The following is a 24,105-nucleotide window of genomic DNA, read 5'->3' as shown; positions in this document are numbered from 1 at the left end:
ATCCTTCAGTGTAGTGTAAGTTGTGATGTCTGCATGAGCCAGTTGATACTTAAAATTCTCTGAAATCAGTGTTTTTTCCTAAATGTAGTATTTTCCAACATTGTAGCCTATTATAACCCATTCTTGATGTAGTGGGATGCACAGAAACACAGCACCAAAACTTGGATGCTTTGAGGGACACCGAAGAGGCACACAAATTTAAAAAAAAAATTAAAAATCAACTATGTTAAGTGATTTAAAATCCAGCCATTGGATTGAGTGATATCACACCCTATTGACTTCCAAGCCTGAAAAGCATTGAGGAATCCATCCCAAAAAATCAAGACCATTCAATTGATCTGTGACTTCTCTGTCCAATCTTCTTGAGTGAGATTTTTTAAATTATTCTGAAAGTCAAAGGCATAGTTGTCCCCCGTGCTTTGAGCAAAGGGGTTGCTAAAGAACAGGTTTACATCCAAAGGTGCAGCTGTTTCTGAGTCCCAGGAGTCGGTGTCTGTGCTGCTGGAGTCCTCTGTGGTGGTGGGAGGGCAGCTGAGCTGCTCCAGCTGGTCGATGATGTCCGTGAACTGGAAGGCGGAGCTGGACTCGGAGCGCACGGAGCAGGCGGGGAAGTTGAGCATGGAGCTGGCAGAGGAGTGGTTGGCAGAGCCGTGGGTGTGCAGGGAGCAGCTCCCGTTCAGGGCCAGGTTGTTGAGGGAGCTGCTCTCGGAGCGGTTGTTGATGAGGGAGCTGGTTTCAGAGGGGCTCAGCAGGCTTTGCATTCTGCTGGCTTGGGCCTTCACCTCAAACAGCTCCGAGGTGTCCGATGGCCTCTCGTTGCCGTTGAAATCGCTGCTTTCTTCAAATTCAAACTCCTCTTCCATATTCATATCCACGGCCTCCGTTGAGTACCTGTCAGGGCTCGACTGAGCAGAGACTGAGCTTTGCTGGAGGGCATCTGCAGCTAAACCAGCTGGCTCTGACAGACACTTGGAAAACTCAGAACCCTTTAATTCTAACCCACTGTACACATAGGAAAATGCCTCAGAGCCCCCAGCAAAAAAGGACATTTCTGCTGGGTCATCATCGATAAACTCCTCTGACAACTGCAACTGGGAATTTGCCAGTGTGAAAAGAGGGGCCCCACGGCTGCCATGCTGCTGCTCTTTTTCAGCAATGAATACACCTGTGGTAAAGTCATCCTCATCATTGTCATTTTTACAACCAGCAACCCTGCCCTCCTTACTACTTCTCACTACATCTACGTCTACACCGCAACCACTCTCAAGGACAGGACAAGACGGGTCACAGTTTCCTGCAACACTACCAAACCCAACACCTTGGAGCACGGGAGATCCAGGCTGCTGCATCAGCTTCCTCCCCACTTCTTCCACTGGTGCTGCAGTGGTTTTGTCTGGAATCCTTGTGTACGATGCTCGGGGCTCCAAGGAGGAAGGGCTGGGCTCAGCAAACATGGGCAGGATGGAAGCGGGACTGGCCAGGGAGTGAACCGAGTGGAAGGGGGCAGCTGTTGAGGCAGGAGACCCTGGAGTTCTCAAGGCCTCAGTGAATGGGGCACTCTAAAAGGGGACAGAAAAGCAGAAACACAACAGATAAAAAGGTTTTGTAATACATAAAACAAATGTAACATCCAGTTACATCCATATGAAGAAGGAATATATGGTTCACAGGAGCTCACTTTACAGCAGACACTGAACCTGATCCAGCAGCCCATGAAAAAGGCAAGGATTTTTTCCTTAATTCTGATAACTGGATGGAAAGTTAAAAACATAGATTTTATAGCTGAACAAGCATCCACAAATAACAACAAAATGACAGTGAAAGAGCATTCAGTGAAATGATTGTTTCTTGCTGTGTCCTGCAGAAGGCATCTTACAACAGCTTTGAGACTGCCAGAGAGCAGTCACAGAGTACCTAGAGATAACTAATCCTCTGCAATAACAACATACTAGAAAGCTCAACACTTCCTTTTCAGTTCAGTGGAACTTTGAGTAAAATATGACTCACTTCACACTCCACTGGCTACAACTATCAAATCAGTAACACCAATAAAAAGAACTGTACAGCAGACAAAGAGCAAACAGTGGCAGCAATTCTGGTGACTTGACTCCTTCACTATCACCACAGAAAGCTGTCTGTCCATGCCCCTGCCCACACCACAGCTCAGAGAGTGCTGCACAACTGACCTGCTTTGGCACGTCTGCGTTCGAAGTGCGAGTGGACGCTCTGACCTTGCTGTGCCTCCTGTGGAACAGAGCAGCCTGTCAGCATCCCAGACATGCTTCAGCCTCATTCCTTCCCCCATCACTCATGGCCATGCCAATAGCCAACAGAAACATCTCAAGCTCTATTCTATCTGTGTTTTGTTAATACCTAGTTCAGGTTTTAAGAAGTCAAAAGAGTTGTAAGTTAAATGATGCAAGATAAGAAATGTGCAAAAGTAGAATAAAGGAAGATCCAGATCATTCACAGAATCAGAGAATCATTAAGATTGAAAAAGGCCTCTAAGATCATCAAGTCCCCTGGGTTAGTGCTGTTCCCCCAGCACTGACCCATGTCCCCAAGTGCTTTGTCTCCACCTTTTCTGAACACCTCCAGGGATAGTGACTCCAACACTTCCCTGGGCAGCCTGTGCCAGTGCCTGATCAATTTTTCCCAGTATCTGACCTAAACTTCTCATGGCACCACTTGAAGCCATTTCCTCTTGTCTGTCACTTGTTACCTGGGAGAAGAGACTGACCCCACCTGGCTGGTGGGGATGTCTTGGTACCACTGAAGGAGACTTCAAGAACAACTTGGGACTGAATACTAACTGAATACTAAACAGCACATTTTAGTTAACTCCATCCTTTTTCATTATTATAAACATCTACAGAAGAATGGCTTCAGAACCAGAATGAGTTAATAATTGTACAAATTTTTGTAAACTCAGTCAACCATATAAAATTTTGTACATTAGACTCCAAAAAGTGATATCCTGCATTACACTTGAGATTCACTCTATCTCAATAATTAAGCAGAAAATCAAATTTTCAAACAGAAAAGGAGTTCAACTGGAGTCTGAGACATTAACAATACCTATTAATAGTAGATGAATGCAAACTTTTTAAAATTCCTATTAAGCCCCTATAATCTTTTGTATTAGGAGTAAGATTTCCCATACACAGTTTGGATTTGGAGTAGGAGTTTCCCATGTGTAGACTGGATAGCATTAGAGTCAAGTAAGGAAAAAACTGTTTTATAATGAAAGCACATATTCCTAAACTGTTTTATAATGAAAGCACATATTCCTAATTTATATATTTATATGTTTAGAAACAATTGAGTATTTTAGGTCACAGTTTCAAACTTGCAGATCCCAAGTTCTGTTATGTGCTCTGCCACTGGCTGATTGCACAGCTACAGTGGCACAGACAGGTCCTCAGTAACATTATGGAATCTTCAGCACGTGCTGAAATTTCACACAGCTAAGCCACATTATCCATAGACATAAAAATGTGGAACCAAAACTTTTCAAAGCCTCTTATATCATCACAAAATAATAAAGTTTTTACATTTTAGTTCAGCTACCTTAATGAATGAGAATGAGCCTGCCTCCAAGCAGCATTAAAACACTGAAATTTAGGCAAGAAGGGCACTGTGAAAGTCTCAGCTATGTTTTGCCTTACAAAGCCATTTCATCTTACCTTTCATATGGGGTTCTCTTCATCCCACTGTCCTTAATATAATCCACTAGTTGCTTCTGTGTTCGCCCACTGTGAACCCACAGAAGCACAAAGGTTACCAAACACAGGGGATGAGCATTACAGAGGAATGTCTTTAGAAAACTTCTTCCTTTTGCTCTCATTTTCTAAGACACAATGAGTGTGCTGTGCTTCTCCCTACCTGTATCTGAAAGATGAGCCTCTGGTGAAGAACACTGCTTTAGCCTTTGGCTTTGGCTGGTCGAAGAGCCTAAAGAATGTGTGATACTCAACACAGATTTTCCAGAAGTTTTTACACTCATCCCTACTTCCCAAAAGAAACTCCAATGTATCTTGATATGGGCCCTGGGAAAAAAACATACAAGTTCAGTAGCACCTAAAATGACAGTAAGGAGAAAAGGAAGGCACAAATGTGTGTCACCAAAAAAGATGAACTCCAGCAAGATGCAGGATTTTGTTAAGTCACTTCTCATCTGCCTTAAAACAATGGGAGTGATTCTGAATGCAGATAAAATTATTTAATAGCTGTCCAAAATATTTGCTTACCTTGAAACTGTAAAAGTATTTTAAAAGCACTTGACTTTAGAAATATGCTCAATATAGCCCACCTTCAGAAAATTCAGAGGAATTTAAATATTTAAGTGAAATAGAAGCTATTTTAAAATACTATTCCTTTTTTAGGAGTTCTGATGCTTGTCTCCTGGAAATTCAGACAAAACCAGAAAATACTGCATATGTCAGAGTACAGTTATCACATGAAATTTCTGAGGGTCTCTTTGTGAGACACATTGCTACATCAGCAGACAGTGGGTCCTGTTTCAGGTATTCTTGATACATGAAATTATATTATGTCCAAAGTTGGTCTTTTTCCTCTATTTTAATATAAATTAAACACTGAGTGCAATCTAGTCATCCAGCATGGAAAGAACAATTTTGATGACATCTGCAATGAAAAACAATCTACTGTAAATCATCTACATATGCAAAATGACACTTGTGCTTTAGATATGTATGGAAAAGATGAAGCAAGAGTAATCACACCATGTTTAAATTTAAGCTATAACAATACAATTTCAGTCACCTATTTCTACCTGAGGTGTATCAGATAATTTTTATTTGAATCAAGAACATGGATGCAACTTTTCCAAAGGAGAAATACTGAGAAAGGCTGCACCAAATACTTGGGTCTGGTAATTTTTTTCTGTCTTACATTTATACATGTGTAAGCTTGTGTCAAGGATAAGCTGAGATTGAAACACAAAACCTACAGATCCTAAATTGTGGGGTGAGAAAGGAAAGATTGACACTTGAATGATGCAGCCAAACCTGCCCACTGAGGCTGCTTTATAAAATCACAAGCTCCAGAAATGTTCATAATAAAATGAAGCACAGGTATTTTTTTCAACACTGCCCAGTTTATATTACAGTAAAAGTTACACAGACCTCTGGGTGGAGCTTAATAAGGAATCTTTTCCTCTTGAAGCTCAGCTTACGGACCTTGGACCAGTTGAAGGTATTGATTTTTGTGTTACCCTGAATCAAAATGAGAATGATCAAATGTTAGCAAAAAATTTCAGAAAAGCAGAGTAGCAAACAAAATTCTGCTGTGGGTATATAGATGTGTATGTGGACACATCCAGCTGGATTTTTAGTTCTGGTGACAATATCCCCTCAAACAAGAGAGGTCACTGAGCAGTCTGAGAGGGACTGCAGGACTGATGCACCTCCAAAAGAAGCTGCCCCACAGTAAGAAAAGAACAGGTACCCAAACAGAAATATTTCAGTAAGTCAGCTGCCTCTGTGTTTTGGGGAGAGGAAAACCCTAGCATTGCATTCATAAACAGGACTCTGAGCACTGAGTTGCTTCTTTAATACAACAAACATAGTAACATTATTTGGTCCAATTACTGCAATCAATCAGCATTCCTATACAATAAGAGCAACAAGACCCAGCAAAAATCCCCTGGAATACTGAAATAAGAGAAACCAAACCAAAATTCCAGGATGACAGACCTGTCCCAGGGCTGTCCCAAAAATGAATTAATTGATGATTTTCTCTTATCACACACCTAACTTCAAACAAAGCCCCTCTACCTCACTGTCACTTGGCTTTGATGTTCTGCTCTCTGCACAAGAACAAGCTGCACCAAACAGAATTTTGGGGGCTTAAATGACACTCCTTGACCACAGAACCCATTAAATTTCCAAGGCATCAGAGACACCTGATGTTCAAATGAGAGACTTACTCCAAGACATGCTAAAGGACAGAGTCTGCCATCCCTGCCATACCTGGAACACCAGCACACCCATGTGTGAGACTGCCAGGTTGATTTTGGTGCCCTCACGGTCAGAGGCAAGGTGGAATCTGATGCCATACATCTCCAGTTTCCTGGCAATTTCAAGCACTTGAAAGTCAGATTCAGCAGGAGTTTGACCCCTATAATGAGGAAGAAAAAGAAAGTTTTAAGAACAATCTGACCTACAACACTGCCAACACATTTAAGTCTGAACTCTGGCACTAAATGAGACTTTTCTGTCTCATCTAGTTGGGTGGTTTCACTCCATGTCATGTGTCACATTGAAAGGTCTGTAATGACACAGCTGATGGCCAATGTCAAGTGCATCCCAAGACAGAAACTGAGAGAGATATTAATCAGCTCAGAGCTTTTGCCAGTTGAGAAACCATAAAGTTGAACAAATCCAAATTCAATCCACAGTGCTCCTCCTTTTGCTTGCCTGTGTACACATTAGCATTAACTAAGATAAGAAGTGAGAGTTGGCAGAGTTGCACAGCCAGCAAAACAGAAACAATGCAAATATTGCAACAGAATGACCCTTTTCAGGTCAGGTTTTGGGACCACAAAATTATTACTCTATTACTACCAGGTGCCTTTGGCTGGATAATTCCCTCCCTGCCAAGGAATCCAGAGAAGAATCTTTAAAATAAAACTTCATCTGTTGTCAAAATTCTAAAAACTCTAAACAACTTCATCTGTTGTCAAAACTCTAAAAACAAGAGGAAGCTGTACATAGACAGGAGCAAGTGCTCTGTAAGGGTGCACAAGGTCCAGCACAGAGACTGTTCATAACCTGGCACAGTTTCAGCCCTCACTGACTGCTCCCCAGGTTAGCTGACATCAAACCACTAACATTTTGCTCTCCTACATGAAAACAGTCCTTTCTTTCCTCAATCCCCCTTGTTTTTTCCCATGAGAGGGAGTGCATTAGATTGTAGTGCATTTTCAGTGGGTACTTGTACTGGCAAGAGCATTTCCCTGTAAGTTCATGAGTCCTGACAAAGAGTTAAAGATCCTCCAAGAATGAGCAAATGGTGCTGTGGAAATGAAGGATTTCTTGGAGTCATAGAATCATAAAATTATTAGGGCTGAAAAAGACATTGAAGATGATCAAGTCCAGTTATTGCTACTGATCATGCCCCAGTTACAAAACAAAGACTTTTTTGCCCCCAAAGCAAAAAAGCCTTTATCACAAACATGAGCATGTCACCCAAGTAGGTCTCTGAACTACAAACACCCTGCAAGAAAATGCTCCAACCCATTTTTAGGCACAACATGGTTCAGGAGAAGCAGGAGAAGCTTCTCCTGTGCTAACCCCAAGGAAACCCCACTGCAGAGCTGCTGATCTGGGGTCCCCAGCCTAAGTGGCCACTCCATAAGATGAAGCAAGATCAGAGGAGGTCACAGAAATGATGCAAGGGCTGGAGCCCCTCTGCTCTTGAGACAGGCTGGGAGAGCTGGGGGTGCTCCCCTGGAGAAGAGAAGGCTCTGGGGAGACCTCACTGTGGCCCTTCAGTTCTTAACAAGGGCTTTTAAAAACAGAGGGACTTTTTCTATGGGCAAAAGGTAATAGGAGATGGGGGAATGGTTTAAACTAGAAGAGATGAGATTAAAATTACATCAGGAGAAATTATTCCCTGTGAGGGTGGTGGGGCCCTGGCACAGGGTGCCCACAGCAGCTGTGGCTGCCCCATCCCTGGCAGTGTCCAAGGCCAGGTTGGACAGGGCTTGGAGCAGCCTGGGCTAGTGGAAGCTGTCCCTGCTCGTGGCAGCAGATCAAAATTTAAGTTGCCTTCCATCCCAAACCACTCTGGAATTGTGTGAAACACCAGCAGCACAGGACCTGCTGGGGGATTCAGAGCAGTGAGGCTGCAACAGTCACAGCTGGATAAACTGACCTCCTACATCACTACTGACAATGATTAGAAATAATAAATACCAAATTACTTCCATGTGCAAGTTCACTAGGATAAATGTAATGATACACAGAAGACACAGGTGCTCAAAAATTATTATTCTATTTACAAACAACCAGTGCTGAAACCAGATTAGATTTCTGCACACACAGACTAAGCAAATTTTACAAGCCTTTTTTTTCCAAGAAGAAAGTGGCCATTCCTTTCATAAATCTGCAGTTCATTTTATTAAAACAGATGACAAACTATTTTTAGCATTACCTATTTTTGTGTACTATGCTGTGCCAACCACAACATCACTATTAAATAAATTCTCCTGGTCCCTTGACTGGCTTTTCTAGTCATACTCCTAAAAATACCTCCTGCAACCTACCTAGAGTCATGTGTTAGATCAAACAATTGTTTAGCTCCATATAGATTTTTTTAAAATACAAATAGAAAATACTGAAGTGAATTATTACATTTGAATTAACAAAACTAGGGATGATGACAATGCACATTAACCCCAAGTAGGGACTGTATCTACAATTCAGAATTCAATTATGAAATTTATTTCATATGCTACAGTTTTAAAAATAGAAGTTGTTAGAAAAAGCAATGATTTTTTTATACTCAGTAAAATTCTCTTTAGTGTAAAACACACACACACACACACACACAAAATGCCCTGAGAAAGTGAACCTGAATTCACACAGCAGCATTTCAGCAGTGTTCTGCTGCCTTGCTCATTCTGGAGGGAAAACAAAGAATCTAAAACACTACAGCAGGAAATCACAAATTTATTTTGCCAGCTGCAGAAGGCAGAGATTCAATGACATTCCTTACTTTACAAGCTCACTCCATAATCCAGCCTTATCCAAATGTCAGTATTATGTGACCATGTAATAGAAAGGGAAGAACCTAAGAGGCACAAAAACCTGATTTCAAATGGAAACAGAAATGCCAAACAACAGAGAGAGTAATTTCCACCACTGTTACTACTACATGGAGTAGTTATGTCTAAGAGCTCAGACTGGTACAGCAGATTTTTCTTCCCCTCACTGAGCTGAGTAACACTGGAGTGAGTGCTTTTAACATTGCCTTTAACTGTTGTTTCATTTCCACCACAGATTCCTCAACTACATCAAAAAACCTGGAGCACCATGGTTCCTATGTATTAAATACACACAAGACAAAAGAGGTAGATCATAAATCCTGCTTTTGGCCAGGGCTCCCTGAGCTCCACTCTGAGCTCTGTGTGTAACTCCCACCCACGCTAATTCCTGCTATAATTCTTCTGAACACAGCGACATTAAGAATGAAAGCAGGGCTTTGTCTTTTAAAAAGGGTGCTGAGGTTGGGAAGGAGGGTTGGAGGGAAGGAAGGCAAAAAACCAAAAATATGGCAACTAGAAAATTGGAGCTTCTACAGTACTAAAAGTTCCTCATGAACAGTCTGGTGTAACTGAGGGAGAATCACTGATTATTATTTCATGTACCATTAGATAAGATCTCAAGCACAGCACATCTCAGAAAACAAAACCAAAATAAGATAGCAGGCAATTTTAAGAGTGTTCACTTGCACACAGGCTGCCTTGTAGCCAAGAGAGAAGGCTGAGCCTGGTGTGGAGGAGCTGGGAGCAGAGCCAGGCAGCTCTGATTGAACCACAGACAGGTACCAAGAGAGGCAGCTCCAGACACTGCCCTCAGATGCTGCCTGCAGGCTTAGCTGCACAGCCCAGCCCCAAAACAATCTGCTCTAATTTTGTTCAGCCATTAAGCAGATAAATCTACTTAATCTTCCCCAGGTCAATGGATGACACACTAATATCAGTATTTCCAGCAAAAACTGCTGTCAGTGCAATAGGTGTTGCTGTAGAGGTTCCTTACAAGCATCCAGCTAGACAAATGTTGGTTGTGATACAATATTCCCATGGCAAAGGACTCAAAATAAATGCTCTCAAGTGTTAAGTGATTTACAGAGCATTTAAACCCAGTGATTAACATAGAGCTTTAAAGATGAAGTGTCAAGTTAGAGTTTTTCTACTTTACAGGCAATTTAAAGAATTTAAATTCATGGACAACTAAGCTAACAAGTTGTGAAAGGACGTGAGGGATATCAGTAAATGTAAATATAAATCTATTAAATCTTTTTCTTCTTTCCTGATTTAACTATGCACAGACAAAGAAACCACAGACATGTGAACACAGGCCAAATGTGTCATGTTGAATCCTGCACTCACCTTGCAGCAAGTATTGTACTACTCACAGGAAGGCAGAAAACATTGTATTTTGGGTGTCTGGGTGTCAGGAATTAACTGCACCAGCACCAAAACACCATCTATAAAATATACACCTTTTATTTTTCATAAACTATAGAAGATGGTTTTTATTTATTTCCATTTTATAGAAATAAAATAGGTTAATTCAGGCTCTTGCTGAAGCAATAATTAATGTGCTACACCAAAAATATAACTCATCTTGTTTACCATTGCTACATTTGCAAAGTATAGAAACCATATTCCTATTCTTTATGAAAGTAAAAGTATTTCCAAATGTAAAAGAAAAATATTTTTAATAGAAAATAAGCATTCAATTGCCATCTTTCCAATTACAACATTCTCTATTTACAGAATGGATTGGATACACAGGTTCTGTTTTACTCAGGGTGATGATGTTCTCCCACTTCTAATAGCTACAGTGAAGCAATTAAAAAAAAGAAGGAAAAGAGGCAAAAAGAAAGTGCCACAGAAACAATCTGGAGGAGGTGAGCCATCCTGCCAGAAATGGGTTTCTCTTCCTGAACACCTGGTTTGTACAAGAAATCTTCCAGGAGCAATGAGCAGTGGAGGAATCACAGAATCCCAGGATGGTTTTATTACATGAAAGCTTTTTTTGGGACCTTATTAAAGGCACACTGCAAAAATCACTTGAGAAAAACTACTGCCCAACAACTCCATCCTGCCCATGTAACTATTGCTACCAAACTTTCTTGCTCAGGGTAAATGGTGTTTAATTTACACACTCTTAATGTCATCCTGCCATGCAGCTGCTCACCCTCCCCTAGGCAAGGCCAGCTGCTGCCCAGGGGTTCCCTTAGTGGTTCACATTAATCCTCACTTACACATGCTTCCTGTGGAAGTCCAGGATCTTTCCTTCAAGTTTTTCCTGATTTGGCAAATATTGGTTTGTTTTAAGGTGTTCTCGATCTTCTGATTCATCAAAATCTCCTATTTCAGCTACAACAGAAAACAAAACTATGTTAGAGGAAGAAGAAACAATGGAAGAGGAACAATGACAGAAAATACTTGGTAAGGAATTAGAGAGATGTTTAAGTGCTTCAAATTTGTGCATGATGTTTTGTATCCAGCTTCATTTTACCAAAATCACATTTATCCCAGGCTGACTTCCTGGGGATTACAGCAGTATTTGAACATTGTCTGGAAAATTTAGACTTCTTAAGGGTGCAAGATGTGAAACTTTTAGAAGTTCAGACCCTTTTAGAAGGTCTGAACATTTCCTCCTTACAGATACCTTATAGCAAATACCATATTTCAATTTATTTTTTGCTATATATATATGCAAAATAGTAATTTTACTATATATATGTAATATAGTAAAAAAATAGTATTTTTTACTATATATATGTAGTGTCCAGTAATAGACAAGGCTAGTTGGGAAGATGGCAAGTTACATCTGGAATTTTGGTCTCCCCTTCACATATCCATGTCTTTCAGATGCAATGCTGTGAATTTAGGAAGATTTACAGAAGAAAAAAGCATTATTGTAAAGTGCAGAACAGCTTCCACCTGATACAACACAAAATAATCACAAGTCTTTGGCTCAGAATACAAAAGCACAAGGCAGGCAGAACATGTGGCAAATGTACATAAAATTACAATTGAATAAATAAATTTTAAGAATTTCTTTTTTCTGATAAAAAATATGAAGTTGCAACATTTAATTCAAAACCAAAATGTTTTAAAAGATAAAAGTACATATGTTGTCCTAAAAACTTCCCAAAAACTAAGCTGTAAAGCTCATTTCTGTGGAAGGATGCCAAAAATATAAGGAAATTCAAAAATTAGATAAATACCAGGGCAACCAAACAGATGCAGAGTCAGTCTGTGGTGCTGTGTGTGCAGTGATTATGGGATGGATGCAGCAAAGGAAGAGCTGCTCTGTGTCTGAGGGCATCTGCCATCAGCTATGGCAGAGAAAGGAGCACAGCAAATCCTGTTTAAAATCTAGCCAGCACAAGAGGGAATGAGTAAAAAGTACTGAATATTTTTGAAAATCATTTCTGTTGAAGATAAAGCTGTTCTTTCTCACATTTTCCAGAAAAGCAAATCAGGCTAAGCAAGGCCTGATGCTGAGATTCTCTCATCAGCTCCACAGTGCTGGAAAACCACGAGCAGCTTTTAGTGGTGTCACTCACTGCTGGCACACACACAAGACAGATTTGCTCCTCCCATAAAATCACCAGAAGAAATACTATTATAACTGTATTATTATATTGCATTGCAGAGTTAGACAACCAATAACTACTCAGCAGTGCACATGTGAAGATGAATCATTGAATCATTGATCAGCTTTTGCTTCCAGCCAGCCAAGAGCCACCAAGGCTGGGCTGCAGACCTGTGAACACTTCAGCTGCAGCAATTTGATGTCTGAACTAACTCAGGGTTTCCAACCTCCTCCTCTCAAAGGCCACATTTTAGGTTTTTAAGCATGTACAGACTGAGCCAGCAGCAGCATGGAGTGCTTCCAAATAAATTGCTTCCCATTTCCATGTTCAGTCCCAGCAAGGAGGAAAGCTGCTGACAGCCCCCCTACAGAACCTGTTCCAGCATGGTTCTCAGCTGCATTTCAGCCCAGCTCCTGTACAGCCATCTCCTCCCAGGACAGGGAAAGTGAGAACTGAAGCCAAGGGAGAACTTAGACAGGTGGGAACAGCTGTCTGGGAGATGTGGAGTGCTGGCAGCAGAGCTTGCAGAGCCAGGGAAACAGCAAGGCTGGTTTTGTAATACCCTCTGAAGGCAGATTTACCTCACACATAAGCACCAGCTGTTCCTCCCCCTGATGACTGTCACCCTGATTTTTTAAGATTTTCTGAGCCTTCTGATGTTTACATTCTTGTAATGAACTTTCTCACACACTTTCTGTAAACAACTCATTGTTTTGCATTCTTTTATGGAAGAAGAGAAATTTGATAGAATGTTGGTTTGTCCAGTGTCATTGGGGAGGTGGCACTGTCACCCTCCAATCCACTGTCATTTTTAGAAAACTATAAATGTTGGAGTCAGAAAATAAACTTCCTTTTTTCCTTCACCTTGAGAGCTGCAGTGTGTGCTTGTGTTCTTTCCTGTCCTATAGAGACAGATGACCCTCCCAGGGTTGAAAACCAACATTTTTACAGTGTGTGGAGAAGGAAATACTGTGAGACAGGGACTTCTTCTAGTCACCAAAAGCTTCTGGATGTGATTTAATGTGGGTTAGCAGTGGCACCATCAGCAGTGCAGCCTAGCTGGGATACTCACACTGCAGCAGGTGGGACACCAGCAGAGCAGCTGTGTTGTCACTGCAGGTCAGCCTCTCCTCTGCCAGGTCCCTCTTGATTTGCAATGCAAACAGGTACCTGCAGGAGAGGCACAAGGGCTGGAGTTACATCCTGACACGAGAAAACACAGCAGAACCACTGAGCAGGAGCTTATAAAAGCAGCATCTCCTGATCCTTCCACTCTCCAAAGAGTAACAACAGCCTGGCTACCAAGGAGTGTCAAATCAAACCAAAATATCCTGTGACTGTTCCAGGGCAATTTATCAGCACAGAAACACTCACAGCAACAAGGAAGCAGGAGGAAAACCATGTTTTAAGCAGGTTTCATCTGTGCATAACAGCAGCTGTCATTTTTAGCTGGAAAGAAACTTAAAGAACACTTCAAGTGATCTTATCTATTAGAAAAAAATGTTGAAGAATATCACTGATTCCAGTATTTTGTTAGGAAAACTGATCAGCTTTTCTGTTAGCACTCAACTAATCTACTCAGCAGTTGTATTTTCCAGAACTATATTAGCAGCCTACAAAGACAGTAAGAAGTTCAATTTACTTTTCTGATACTGCTATATTAGTTCAACTAAAATATTACCCATTCAGTTGTTAAAGAGCAATAATTTCTGTTTAACAGTTCTGTATGCTGTTCCTTTTACTTGGAAGGAGATACAGTAAGGACTCCAGTAAACAGGCAACAACTCACTGCTATAAACCTTCAAACTGACAGACTGATTCTTTTTCTTTACTGAATTATACCCTAAGAGATGGTAATAAGATTTTTTTAAAAGAAGAATTTATTTTAAAATTTTATTCCTGATGTAAAATATATTAAAAGTTACACATTTTGAATAATAGGGTTTTTTTTAAATTTTTAAGTAATGTATTAAAGGATTCTCAAAAAGTATGCTCTGCTTTCTGTATGTCTGATGAGCTCTCAGTTTCTTCAGTACACTCATAATAAAGAATACACTATCATTAACAGCATCATTAATTACCCAGATGCTCTAAGTGCAGACCATAAATACTCAATAAATAGGCAAAATACAGTTCCTGCTCTATAAAGCTGTATTCCTAATGAATTCCCTATATGAAGCAGCAGTTAATAGAAGAAAACCTGGTGCAAAGGAAATATTTAAATAGTTTATCTCCTTACAAGAGACAATCACAACAGTTGTCATGCTGGCTTGTTCTTAAATATATCTGAAGGATAATAAGGAACCTTTGGGAGGAATTCCAATTGAAAGTAGTGAAACTGAAAAGCACAAAATGAGCTCTTTAAACAGCAACATCTGGGTAATGTCCTTGTGAGAGGCAGACTTCAAACCAGGTCCCCAGGTGCCAGCAGGTGGACAGGGCTGCTTAACTGACCACAGATCCATCAGCAATCCCCAAAAATAACCCATGGTGAGGACAGTTTAAACTGTGAACAGTAAAGTGTGTTTGGAAGTTTAAATCACTTATTAAAACATGTACTGGTTATTTTATATTTATTTTTCTAGACACTGTTTATAAACATTAATATTTTCTGCATACTCTGACTCCCTTGGCACCAGCACGCTGGAAAGCCCTAACCTGTGCTGTTTTCTGTTTGAAAAGTATTTTTTCTGATAACATTAAACTGCCAACACATGTCTGCTGAAACTGTAAGTGCTCTTTTACTCATCTTCCACCTCAGTTTTGCTTGGAAGCAGCTGTGCTGCCTTCCTGCTCTATTAATTCAGTATACAAAGCATGTCCAATAATTCTAAAAACACTTTACCTAGTATATTCCTCTTGCAGCTGACCAGGGTCAGGAGGGAAAAACTTTACAGCCAGACGAAGCATTGTAGTCTTTGGTCCTGGAAGAAAAGTTGGTCATTTCACAAAAACACCCCCTGCTCTTCAGAAAAACTTGCATATTTTGTTTGCCAACAGGCAGAGAAACAACAGAGAGAAATTCTGGCCAGTTTCAAACCCCAGCTAATCACAGCAGGCTCTGGTGTTGATTGTTCATGTCCAGTGAGATAAAGCAGCTGTTTCCAGAGGAACTTGGATACCACTGACAAGGTGAATGCACAAAAGCAGTTTCCTGCACTGTGAAATCTGTAATACCCCAAAGCAGCTGCTTGGCTGCATCAAAGACCCTCAGAGGTGACCCAGGGAGAAGGTTCCAGAAGGGAGACACATCCCCCCACAGGCTCCCAACAGCCACCTCACCATCAGGACTGATGCAGATAAAAGGGTGTTTGCAGCCTGCTCCCAGCATGCCTGGTAATACACATTTCCCCCCATTTCCAGAAAACTAATTTCATTTTCAAAATTAAAGAGAACCCTTGGTCACTATTGGGAACAGTCCATAATGCTGTAAATTTTCAGTCCCAGCACCACAACTCAGCCTGTGGAGCCACAATCCCAGTTTCACCTGGATTTCTGAAGGAATTACTACAGAGTACAACAATTTCTCACCATGCCAGGACTGGGCACCACTGTTTTCCTATTGTTTTATCCTGCCTGAAAGCAAATGAGGCCAAGTATTCCAGAGGCAGGCAAAGCACTGGGCAGGCTGTGCTTCCAGGAGCCTGCTGAGCATCCACCTGATGTGCACAGGCACCCCTGGGCCAGGGCCAGGCAGTGTCCCCAGGGACTCCCCGTGCTGCTGCTGTTTCAAAGTAAACTCAGCCAAATTAAAAATAAATCTAACTTGTTGGAGCACAAGCAGCTTGCTTTTGAATTTATTTTAAGCACCAGGATCTCTCAAAGCTTAACAAAGTCCAGTTTAACCCCACCAGCCCCAAAATACACTGATTTTTTTCTGTCTGGAATATCTGATTCCCACAGGCCAAACATTCCTTCACCCATCCTCTTGTTTGCTAATGAGAGAATATCAAACTTTGCTTTTTGACAAGTAGCTGGGAGAGCTCACAGACTATCACAGCTGTGACAAGAGCAGCTCCCAGCCTCCAATTCCAGAATTACCAAAGCTTTGGTCAACAACAACAACAAAAACCCACAAAAAACCCCTAAAATCCACATCCTAATTACAGTGTAGTATCTAGAAATGAAAGGAGGCTGGAAATAACACCCTATAATGACACAGAAAGCCCACATTTGGCAGAGACTACGGATTCTACAGTTCTAGACATAGACCAAGTGAGGGAAATAAATAGTTTTAATGATTCCAGTGAAAAGAGCAAAACTTTACATCAAATTTCTGAAAATACTGTGAGCCTCTGGAAGACCTTCACAAGGTTAAAAACAGTCCTGCACATTCCTGATGCCAATCAAGTGGAAGTATTAATGTGGGAGCAATTTTGGAAGTGTTTCAAGCATCATTTACATCAAATGATAATAAATATAAAAAAGTTAAAAACATAATACTGCATATTAGCTTCTGTAGCACAACCCTCCTCTTTTTGTTTAGCCACCCTTGCCTTTCCTTTATGAATCAGTTCCTCTCAAATCAGGAAAAGAAACACTTGCCCAGCCTTAACCAATATTCAGAATTTATTTTAAGAAGCCAAATCTGAGCAAAAGGAAGAAACAAAAAGGATGTGAGGAAAAATCACCCAGGGAAGAATGGTGAATACAAGTCTGTATCATATAAAATAGCAGCACCTCAGAGAAGGTACCCAAATGTCAACCTGACACTGTGTGTCTGGTAGGAGGCTGAAAATTTGGATCCAAACTCCTTCCCACATGGAGTGATTCACTAAAAAAACTGACTGCATTCATTTGAAATTAATTTAAAAACTCCAAACCTCATCACACAAGACAAAGTTCAATGGGTGTGACAAAGCCAAAACTACCTGGGAGTAAACCAAGAATTTCTGTTTTTAGAGAAGTGTCCATGTGCAGGTACACAGCAATCACCAGCAACATCAACCACAACCCTGAGCAAGATCACCTTAAAGCCCATAACATCTGTGTTCCCCTGCAGCTGGACTAAATGTTAGAAGTTTAACTTCAAAATCATTACATTCTACAGAAAAAGGGAAAAAAAATCCAAGCAAACAAAACCCCCAGTAGATAGAAAATAGGACATTTCAGTCAATTTAAAATTGATTTCAAAACATGAACATTTGCCAGACAACTGACTGGTATCTCTTATATTAACAAAAAAATGAAATCAATAAAAATTAAATAAATCTTTCTGTTTCACTGGCAACACAACATGGGGGGCAGACTGTAAAGCAGCCATAAATCTCAGTACACCCCCATGATTTTAGGCCATTTTAGAACAGTATTTGTATCATCAGGGAACACTGTCTGTGGTCTAAGGTCAAGTTTCCACAATTTATACAGTAGAGGATACAGAAGGAGTAACCAAGCAGCACTGCAGACCTATGATCCATCAGATCTTGTGACTGGGACAGAATTCCTTCTAGCCACGAGCATGTAAAGAGACAGCACTCCCAACATCTTTTTGGCAGGGAAAATAGAGTGAAAATATTCTGTACTCTCCCAAGGGAGCCCTATTTTATAGATTATTTGGTTCTTCTGCTTAAAAAACAGTGTTGACAAAAGTCAAAAATAATGACCTTAAAGTTAGAAAATGAGCTAGAATTGATGATTTCATATTTTCTGGCAATCAATTTTAGACAGAAGAGTAGCTAAAAGCTACTTCCCAGTACTCATTTTCAACATATTTCAATCAAGATTTGCAAAGGAGTAGGAATCCACCACACCCTCCTGATCTTGTTCCTCCACAAAGCCTCTACAATCAGAACCACAAAACAAACAAATTGCTTAACTGTGTTCTACAGAGAAAAAAACAAAAAGCTGGATCTAATCTTTCAACATCTGAAGAACCAACCAGCAACCTGCATTCTTCAGCTGTTTTGGGCCTTTAAATTGCCTGTCACATTCACACTTTTGAGGTGGTATAAAGACCATGTATGAGAGCCAAGGCAGAGGCTCTGACACTGCAGCCACCACCCAGGTGGGACATCCCCACCTCTGCTCCTCCGGGGCAGCTGCTCCTGAGCATGTGGAAAGAGCTGCCATGGGAATCAGCCAAAATGCTCCTTTTTCTTCCCACGGTATGACAACACAACTTCCAAAAGCTAACACAGCAAGTGTTATATTTCACTTCAGTCCAGCAGCAGCTGAGCCAAGCTATCCAGATATTTATCAGAGAAAGAACCCTACCCGCAGGAAGTTTCCATTCCACCCACCACATTGTGCCTATTAAAATGTCAGGTTAGCATGCCCCAGCAGGAACCACTCTCACCCCTGCCATGTGTGTTTTACAGGGAAGCATAACCAGTAAATCAAGTAATAATTGTGAAAGCAACCCACATAAAGAAGATGCAAATTAAGGAAAACTTCCTTTTTTAAAACTACTTACTCCGTACTTGTTTAATAACAGGTTTCATAGGTTCCAGCCAAATCTGAAATTGAAGAGAAAAAAATTACAAACTTGCATTCTTATTTAATAGAATATGAAAACATCAAAAGGAAATTCAAATTAAGCAGTAATTTATGAGTAGCATTTCTTCCTCAATGCAGTAATTCCTTTGCTTTACAAAAAGTGTACCTATCTGTTTGAATTGACATTTCTCATGCATCAATACAAAAGCCACTGATCTGTGCTTAAAGCTCATCTGGACAGAAGAGCCAGGTCAGCAAAAGCAGAGCCCCAGTGCCAAGAGGGCAGGAGTCATGCCAAAACCCACAGTCTGACAGGAGCCAGGCTGCAGAATTACAGAAAATCTGCAGAACATGAAAAGTTCCAATGGTTTTTTTCCCTTCTGTGCTATTTCTGTCACTCTTCCCTACCTACTTAAAGCTTTTTACTCAATATTAACTTCCCACCATGTTTTCCCTTTTGACAAGCACATTTTACAAGAAACACTTTTGTTCTAGTAAAAGGAGAATCCAAAAAAGCAATGCAAAATATTCTGCAAGCTCAACCTTTTATTTTCCCCACTCTTCCAAAGAAAAAATTGTTACAAGGCAAACATGTTTGGTCCTTACCAGTTACTGCTCTGTTTGTGAGACAGCTGAGGATTTTAAGAACATTATTAGCTGCATGAACAGTTTGCACACCATGCACAAGCAACAGAAACTAAACAAGCTTTAGTGTATTTCCTCAGCTCAAGAGCAGCATGGATAATGCCTTTAGCACTCCCTATATTCTCAATCACATTCTCTGCATGTGAGTCCTAAAACTAAAAAAAAAAAGTAATTAAAAAAAAAAAGTTGAAAAAACCAAAACAAATCAAAATGAAAGGAAAGTTTGGGGAACATTTTCTAGTTTAGAAGCCACACTGTCCTCTTTGCAGGGTTCAGGATAAGTGACTAGGAGGCTTAAAGGTGTCAGCATTGATCTAAATCAATGATTTAAAAAGCTTGCAGGCCTTTGTGCCTGCTGAGGTTTTTGTTGATTAGAAAGAGGTTTGTAATGGGTCTTCAGGAAAATTAATTGAAGACTGAATTAACTGAAGATAAATACGAACACTACCAAAATTACACACCACAATTTGATTTGGTAAGTGCTCTGCAGAGTACACTTTGAGTTCATGCTTCTCCTTTCAGAGGAAAGGAGGATTTTATTTCTGTCCCTGCAAGTGGGAACATCAGCAGCTATTTAAGTTTATACAATTTCTGAGACTTAACAAGAAGCAGGATCTGATTCCTCCCTTCTTCTTCAATAGCTCTTGTCATTCTGGTGAGTAAAACAGATTTACAAGAATCCAAGAGATAATCCCACAGGAGACTACAGGAAACTGCAGCAGGCTGAGAAATTTTTGTCACTCAAGGAACTGCATTCACCCAACTTTTTTATTATACCAGATTTGTCAGGGAACTGTACTCACCCAGTATGACTGGATATTCTGGAACTCAATTCCAAAGTAATCTGATTCAATCAAATTCAGATGCTTGTAAACTTCTGTCAATAATGTCTGGCCGTAACATTTTGACTAAGGAAATAATAAAAAAAAAGTTACAGTGAGATTAATAAGAAAAAACAAGAGTAAGTTTACAGCAAAACCAAATGGCATCTTTATAAACTGGAGAAAAACATCACAAAGTATAGGAATGTGCCTTTTGTTGATGGAGTGACCAAACTATCCTTTGTTCCCTCAAAAAGGAAAGAAGCCCAGGGGTTTCTCTCCTCGATTAGGTGAAAAAGCTGCCTCAAAAGACCTTGAGGACTTCACCTCAAACTTATGGAGAGCCAATTGGACAGAAGCCAAAAAGTCCTGCCTAAACAATTTACCAGAAAAAGAAGTTAACAAAGAAACTAATCACTTTTGTAAGGTGTTTCACCAGGGGCACGAGGACCTCTTGCACCTGGCTCGATTTTTCTCTGTTTGTTATTTTACCTTTTATTAAACCTTTTTGTTTCCAACACTGCAACAGAAGCCATCCTGCTGATTTCATGTCTCCAAAGGTAGCTGAGCTATCTTGGGTGAGTACTAGACCTCCAAGAGATAACGAGACCTGGCTCGAAGAGGCTACTATTACTACAAAGATCATTCACGGCGTTCTTGTCACTGTAACACACAAATATCCGATATACAAGACTCCATACAAAAACCCTTCGCAGAAGCAGAGGAACTGAAGTTGACAGGGGCCACTGGAGGTCACCTACCCCCAGCCTCGTGCTGCCAGCAGGGTCAGCAGAGAGCTGAGGACAGCAGCTGCGGGCTATTTGCAGCTCCCTCAAGAAACCCACACGTTTGTTTGTGTAGCTGAGTGCTGTGGCCTGGAGCAGGAGCTGCCAAAGCCCTGCTCCACACAGACCCTCACTCACTCCTTCCCACCGCAGGGACCCCAGGGCCACCCCCAGGCTAGAAATGCCTGCGGACAGCGGGAACCCAACCAAACCTCCTCTCACACCACGCTGCCTGGGCAATCCCGTCAATGAATCCCTCCCTCAAGAAACTCCCTCACTCACAAACCCTTTCTGAGAGCCAAGTTAGGGGCAAAGCCACAAACCTCAGCAGAAATCAGCTACAGCAGAGAGCAGGATAATGGCACAGCACACCCAAAGCAGTGACACTTGGGGCTGCTGGCTCAGTCACCCCATTTGCTCTCAGCACCTCTCACTGCAGCAGGCACCAGGAGAAAAGCAGCATCTCTGAACCCACACATCAGCACATCTGCATCACTCAGCAAAGAATCCAAAGGGCTGTCACAGCCCATCTCAGCAACACACAAAACCTAGCGTGGCCACCAAGCTCCACCTTGGGCCACAAAGCAGTGGCCCAGCTGTGGGGACAGGGTGTGGCACCATTCTGGATGGATGCCTGGGTTACCCAGCAGAATACACTGACAGCCTTGATGCCACTGTGGGTTTGCTCATTTGGAAAAGCCCAGTGATGGAAGACTCTATGACTTTCCCATCAAAGCAGGCACAGAGTTCTGTAATGACTCTACACACCCAGAATAGTACCTGCTTTAAAAGTATTAGGCATTATAATGAATTATCACAGAGTCACAGGATGATTTGGGGAGGAAGGGACCTTTAAACTCATCCAGTCCCACCCCTGCCATGGGCAGGGACACCTTCCACTGTCCCAGGCTGCTCCAAGCCCTGTCCAGCCTGGCCTTGGACACTGCCAGGGATCCAGGGCCTTCTCTGGGCCACCTGTGCCAGGACTTCACTACTCTCACATCAGGAAAGAATTTCACAGGGAAGAATTTCTTCTCAACATTTCATCTAAATCTACCCTTCTTCATTTCAAAGCCAAATTAGTGATAGAATTAGAATAATTTAATACAATGCAAATTAAAATATCTGAAAGCAAGAATGTGTTATTTTAGGCTTAAAAGATAAAAAACAAGGGGTGACATTGGGAAAACAGTTTCACATGATTGAGGTGCATAAAAAATTCAAAAGTAATCACCTCTTACAGGAAAAAGATATAAACTGTCAAAGTTTTTAGAGCAGTGCAAATGCCTCTACGACTCTTAAAAAACCCCTAAAATTTCATAGAGAAAAAGTCTGAGAGCCCTGCAGTGCTGCAAATCTGAAATAGCTTTGGTATCTGCAGTGGTGTGAGCAAAGCTCACTGAATCCAACCTCAGAGAAAAACAGAGAAGCAGGACACAAGGTGGGTCTGTACCTCTCACTCAGGCTTTCAGCAGCCATGGTACCTGTAAGAGCAACCACAGCTTCACTCAGGTGAATTCATCTGGTGCAAACACCAATCATTCAAAAAGTTGCTTGGTATCACACTGGCTCAGGCCACTAATGCTGAAACCCCTAAATAAAACTGCAAGTCAGGAGAAATGATGCAATTCTCAGTGACTGCAGATGGAACAGAGATGCCAGGCTGAGTGCTGACATGGTACATGAATTTGAGTATTCATATCTTTTTCTGAACGGGTTCTGTGATGTCTAAAAAGGCATTTTCTTGGTAAGAATACAGCTGCACTGTTTTAGCCAAAATCTGTGCTTCCAGAAGACTCTGTGGGTATGGGGTTTGGTTTTTAAATGGTGACAATGAAATAAGGAATAATACAGGTAATGGCAAGCCACATCTCCAGTAAATTACATTATTTCTCTGCTGTCTCCTGAACATTTCCCATGCAGGTTAGACTCTGCCACAAGAGACACTTATGCCTGGAGAAATGAATTTTGAAAATCAAGTTTTTTTAATTTTTAACTGAAACACATTTCTTGCTATTCACAGAATGACCAGGTTGGAAGAGACCTTAAAGACCATGGAGTCCAGCCCAGCCCCAACAGCTCAACTCAACCCTGGCACCCAGTGCCACATCCAGGCTTTGTTAAACACACCCAGGGATGGGGACTCCACCACCTCCCTGGGCAGGCATTCCAGAACTTTATCACCCTTTCTGTGAAAAACTCTTTCCTAATATCCAACCTGTATTTCCCTTGGCACAGCTTGAGGCTGTGTGCTCTGGTTGTGTCAGTGCTGCTGGAGAAAGGCAACACTGACAGAACAACCCCAACCTGAGCACAGGCACCTTTCAGGGAGTTGTAGAGAGTGATGGGGTCACCTCTGAGTCTCCTTTTCTCCAGACTGAGCACCCTCAGCTCCCTCAGTTGTTCCTCAAGTTCCCTAGGCACCTTTCAGGGAGTTGTAGAGAGTGATGGGGTCACCTCTGAGTCTCCTTTTCTCCAGACTGAGCACCCTCAGCTCCCTCAGTTGTTCCTCAAGTTCCCTCAGTCACTCCTCCATGTACTATGCTATGCACTTGTGCATAAATCTTAAAATAGGAACAGAAGAAAATATCCTCAAATATAGCAGGACCCTTGTTTTTTAAGGTCCATACCCACACATCTGTTACTGTGCACCTCCTTTTCCCAGGCCCCACAGAAGGGAACACTTTTCAGGCAGCAATGTCTGTGGGGAGGCAGCAATACCCTGACCAACCTCCTGTGCAGAAAATGGGACGTGCACCTTGCCTTTGCATGGTACAAACCTTCAGAAGCCTCTGAACAGGACATGTCCTGTGCCCCAGGTCTCTGATTTCTCAGTCATTAAACAAAACCCAGTTCTGGTTCCAACATCACCTTTTGTTAGAGCTGACACAGTTGGATTAACTCCTGAAAGATGCCTGCTGACAATCAGACAAGTTTTACAGCCAAACTGAGCTGCACAAGGGATCTGTGTGCAGGGCTACTTCCATCCAGGCATTAAAATGATCCCAACTGGATTTTAACACACAGCTTTCTTCCTTTCCCACTCAGCCACAGCT

General features: G+C 41.4%; 1 protein-coding gene across 7 annotated transcripts in view; it reads right to left on the bottom strand.

Moving 5' to 3' along the window:
• FARP2 (FERM, ARH/RhoGEF and pleckstrin domain protein 2) overlaps nucleotides 1–24,105 on the bottom strand; it is a 73,433-nt gene that overhangs the window by 32,675 nt on the left and 16,653 nt on the right. For all 7 annotated transcript variants that reach the window (XR_011680751.1, XR_011680752.1, XM_071437233.1 and 4 more), the window contains exons 3-13: nucleotides 20,247–20,351; nucleotides 18,776–18,818; nucleotides 15,209–15,287; nucleotides 13,436–13,533; nucleotides 11,020–11,134; nucleotides 5,994–6,141; nucleotides 5,148–5,237; nucleotides 3,886–4,049; nucleotides 3,687–3,755; nucleotides 2,187–2,244; nucleotides 1,319–1,559 (exon numbers count right to left, since the gene is read on the bottom strand). Coding sequence is in view for 5 of the 7 variants with exons in the window: in XM_071437233.1 (XP_071293334.1) it covers nucleotides 1,319–1,559; nucleotides 2,187–2,244; nucleotides 3,687–3,755; nucleotides 3,886–4,049; nucleotides 5,148–5,237; nucleotides 5,994–6,141; nucleotides 11,020–11,134; nucleotides 13,436–13,533; nucleotides 15,209–15,287; nucleotides 18,776–18,818; nucleotides 20,247–20,351 (1,210 nt within the window). In the remaining 2 variants the exon portion in view is untranslated. The remainder of the gene's footprint in view (nucleotides 1–1,318; nucleotides 1,560–2,186; nucleotides 2,245–3,686; nucleotides 3,756–3,885; nucleotides 4,050–5,147; nucleotides 5,238–5,993; nucleotides 6,142–11,019; nucleotides 11,135–13,435; nucleotides 13,534–15,208; nucleotides 15,288–18,775; nucleotides 18,819–20,246; nucleotides 20,352–24,105) is intronic.

Source organism: Agelaius tricolor, unplaced genomic scaffold, assembly GCF_023055355.1.
Source record: "Agelaius tricolor isolate 1412-34295 unplaced genomic scaffold, bAgeTri1.0.p SCAF_12, whole genome shotgun sequence".
Taxonomy (NCBI): domain Eukaryota; kingdom Metazoa; phylum Chordata; class Aves; order Passeriformes; family Icteridae; genus Agelaius; species Agelaius tricolor.
Note: the sequence above shows the minus strand (reverse complement) of the source record. Positions and strands in the feature narration are given on the sequence as shown.